Source organism: Ceratina calcarata, unplaced genomic scaffold, assembly GCF_001652005.2.
Source record: "Ceratina calcarata isolate Rehan_Ccalc_2016 unplaced genomic scaffold, ASM165200v1 scaffold555.2, whole genome shotgun sequence".
Classification (NCBI taxonomy): Eukaryota; Metazoa; Arthropoda; class Insecta; order Hymenoptera; family Apidae; genus Ceratina; species Ceratina calcarata.
In genome coordinates this window covers 195032-196948 of record NW_017176739.1, presented here as the reverse complement: position 1 = coordinate 196948, position 1917 = coordinate 195032, and the positions used below count along the sequence as shown (strand labels likewise).

The 1917-nt window shown below is 30.8% G+C and overlaps 1 protein-coding gene across 1 annotated transcript; it reads right to left on the bottom strand.

Moving 5' to 3' along the window:
* Positions 1-316: 316 nt before the first annotated feature.
* Positions 317-1911, bottom strand: LOC108629190 (Rho guanine nucleotide exchange factor 4; the record flags this gene model as incomplete). The annotated part of the gene is made up of 6 exons (XM_026817111.1): positions 317-531; positions 597-755; positions 832-969; positions 1040-1452; positions 1526-1712; positions 1774-1911. Coding segments are annotated over 6 exons (1200 nt in total), but the record flags the coding sequence as incomplete, so codon positions are not given.
* Between the last annotated feature and the right edge of the window lie 6 nt (positions 1912-1917).

The following is a 1917-nucleotide window of genomic DNA, read 5'->3' as shown; positions in this document are numbered from 1 at the left end:
TTAGTTTAGAAGAGTCTAAATTTTTATTTGTTATTTAAAGTACTAATACATATTTCAATATTGTTAGCCTTTGTTAAATGTATTTTCATACAGAAGTACGCATTTATTTCTATACTAACAGTATTATATTATGCGAGATCTCCTCTGATAATACAAAATATCTATAGTGACGAGGGACATCTACTTCTGTGTAATCTCCCCCTTCCTTCGTCACAATAGTTGCTATTCGCCCAATATGGAACATTTTTGAATGCGTATATGTATAAATTACTATGAACAGATATTCAAATTTATTAGTTTTATTTTATACAAGAAATTATGTATTTCGTCATTTTTATTATTGATTTCATTCATTCATAAAAACAGTCATCTAAACCTGAAGAAACCTTTCAACGACGAACTGAGGGATACAAAAAATTCACTGATAGATTTGAACCTTGATGATCCTTGTTCAACACTTCCAGAACGAATAGATGACGAACATGGTTTATTTCGTTCTGCGAAGTGCATATTTTCTTTTTCTTCCATTTTCTACAAACCATACGATAATCAGTGACTTGGTCTTTACATTTGCAGACCTCAATATTTAAACTTACGTAATTGATGTGCTGGTTATAGCATTTAAGGCGACTGTTGTCTTTCTTAAATCTTTTAAATTTTGGTATAAAGTATAAACAATTATTTTCAGATTGCACATCTGCATCTGCTTCATTGTCCTTCTTAAGATACATAATTCTTGATACATCCAGATTGATCTATAAATTCAAATATCCATTTTAGAATTCTCAGTAGATTTAAAAATATTAATATTTACAGAATTGTCTTATAAACCTCAGTTTCTTCATTTGATCTTTTCCGTTTACCTGTTGCCACAGGTATAGTTTCAGATGGGAATAAATTAAGATTATTATGCCTCAACGGCTTTCTCGAGCTGCTATCCTTTCTTAATGTTTGCCTACACTCTGCGTACTAAAAAAGAATCTAATTACTTGTCAAATGGAACATTTAAGCAAAGAGAGTATTATCTTCTTTTCGTTACCTTTCTTATAGAACTTTGTATTGCTTCCATCCATAGATTACTGTCATCCTTTTCAGAATATAGTAAGAGAGTTTCATTTAAGCAAGTAACGCGAAACAATCCGCCACTCAAAACGGGTTCAACGTTACATTTATTCAATGGTAAAGCACAGCATACAGTCAACGAGTTTTCGGGATCTCCTTTACAGTACAGTAAAGTATCATTCAGAAGAACAAAATATCTTCTATATGCAGAACTTCCTTTCCTAGAGACTCTCATCAATGCTCCTTGTTTAATTAACTTTCTGCCAGGTTTTATTAAATTAATAGGATTTACAATACATTTTTGGAACTTCAGTAATTTTTGGGTCTCTTCATGTTCCTCAATTAAGGTGTTTATATGCCTTGCAGCTTTTTCAATTTCTACTAAACACACTAGAAAAACAATAATTGAGTCTATGTAAAATTAGATCACTTTATTGCTATAAACTAATTCCATTTGTTTTACCTTGTAAAAGATTATATTCTTTATGTTTAGTAGGTGTGTGTTGCAAGACTTCTTGTAAAAGTAATTTATACCTAGGTACCCTTTGTATTGGTGTAATTAGTAATGAAGGTAACTTTTTACTAACTTCTGGTCTTGTTTCTTGTTTAGTAACAAAATCTTTAAACGCTAGATCGTTCTCCTGCTTCATCTGAGACATTTTTTCTTATAATACTAAGTTTTAATTAATAACCGAGTATAACATTACATACCTGCAGTAGTGATAGAATTTGCTCATAATCATAAGCATAAACAGAATATAACTTAAAAAATGGAGCAAGCTTGTGAAATGCCCCTGCAATATTTTGTGGATCATGTTTAAGTTCTCTTACTAATTCGCCACTAACATTGTACAA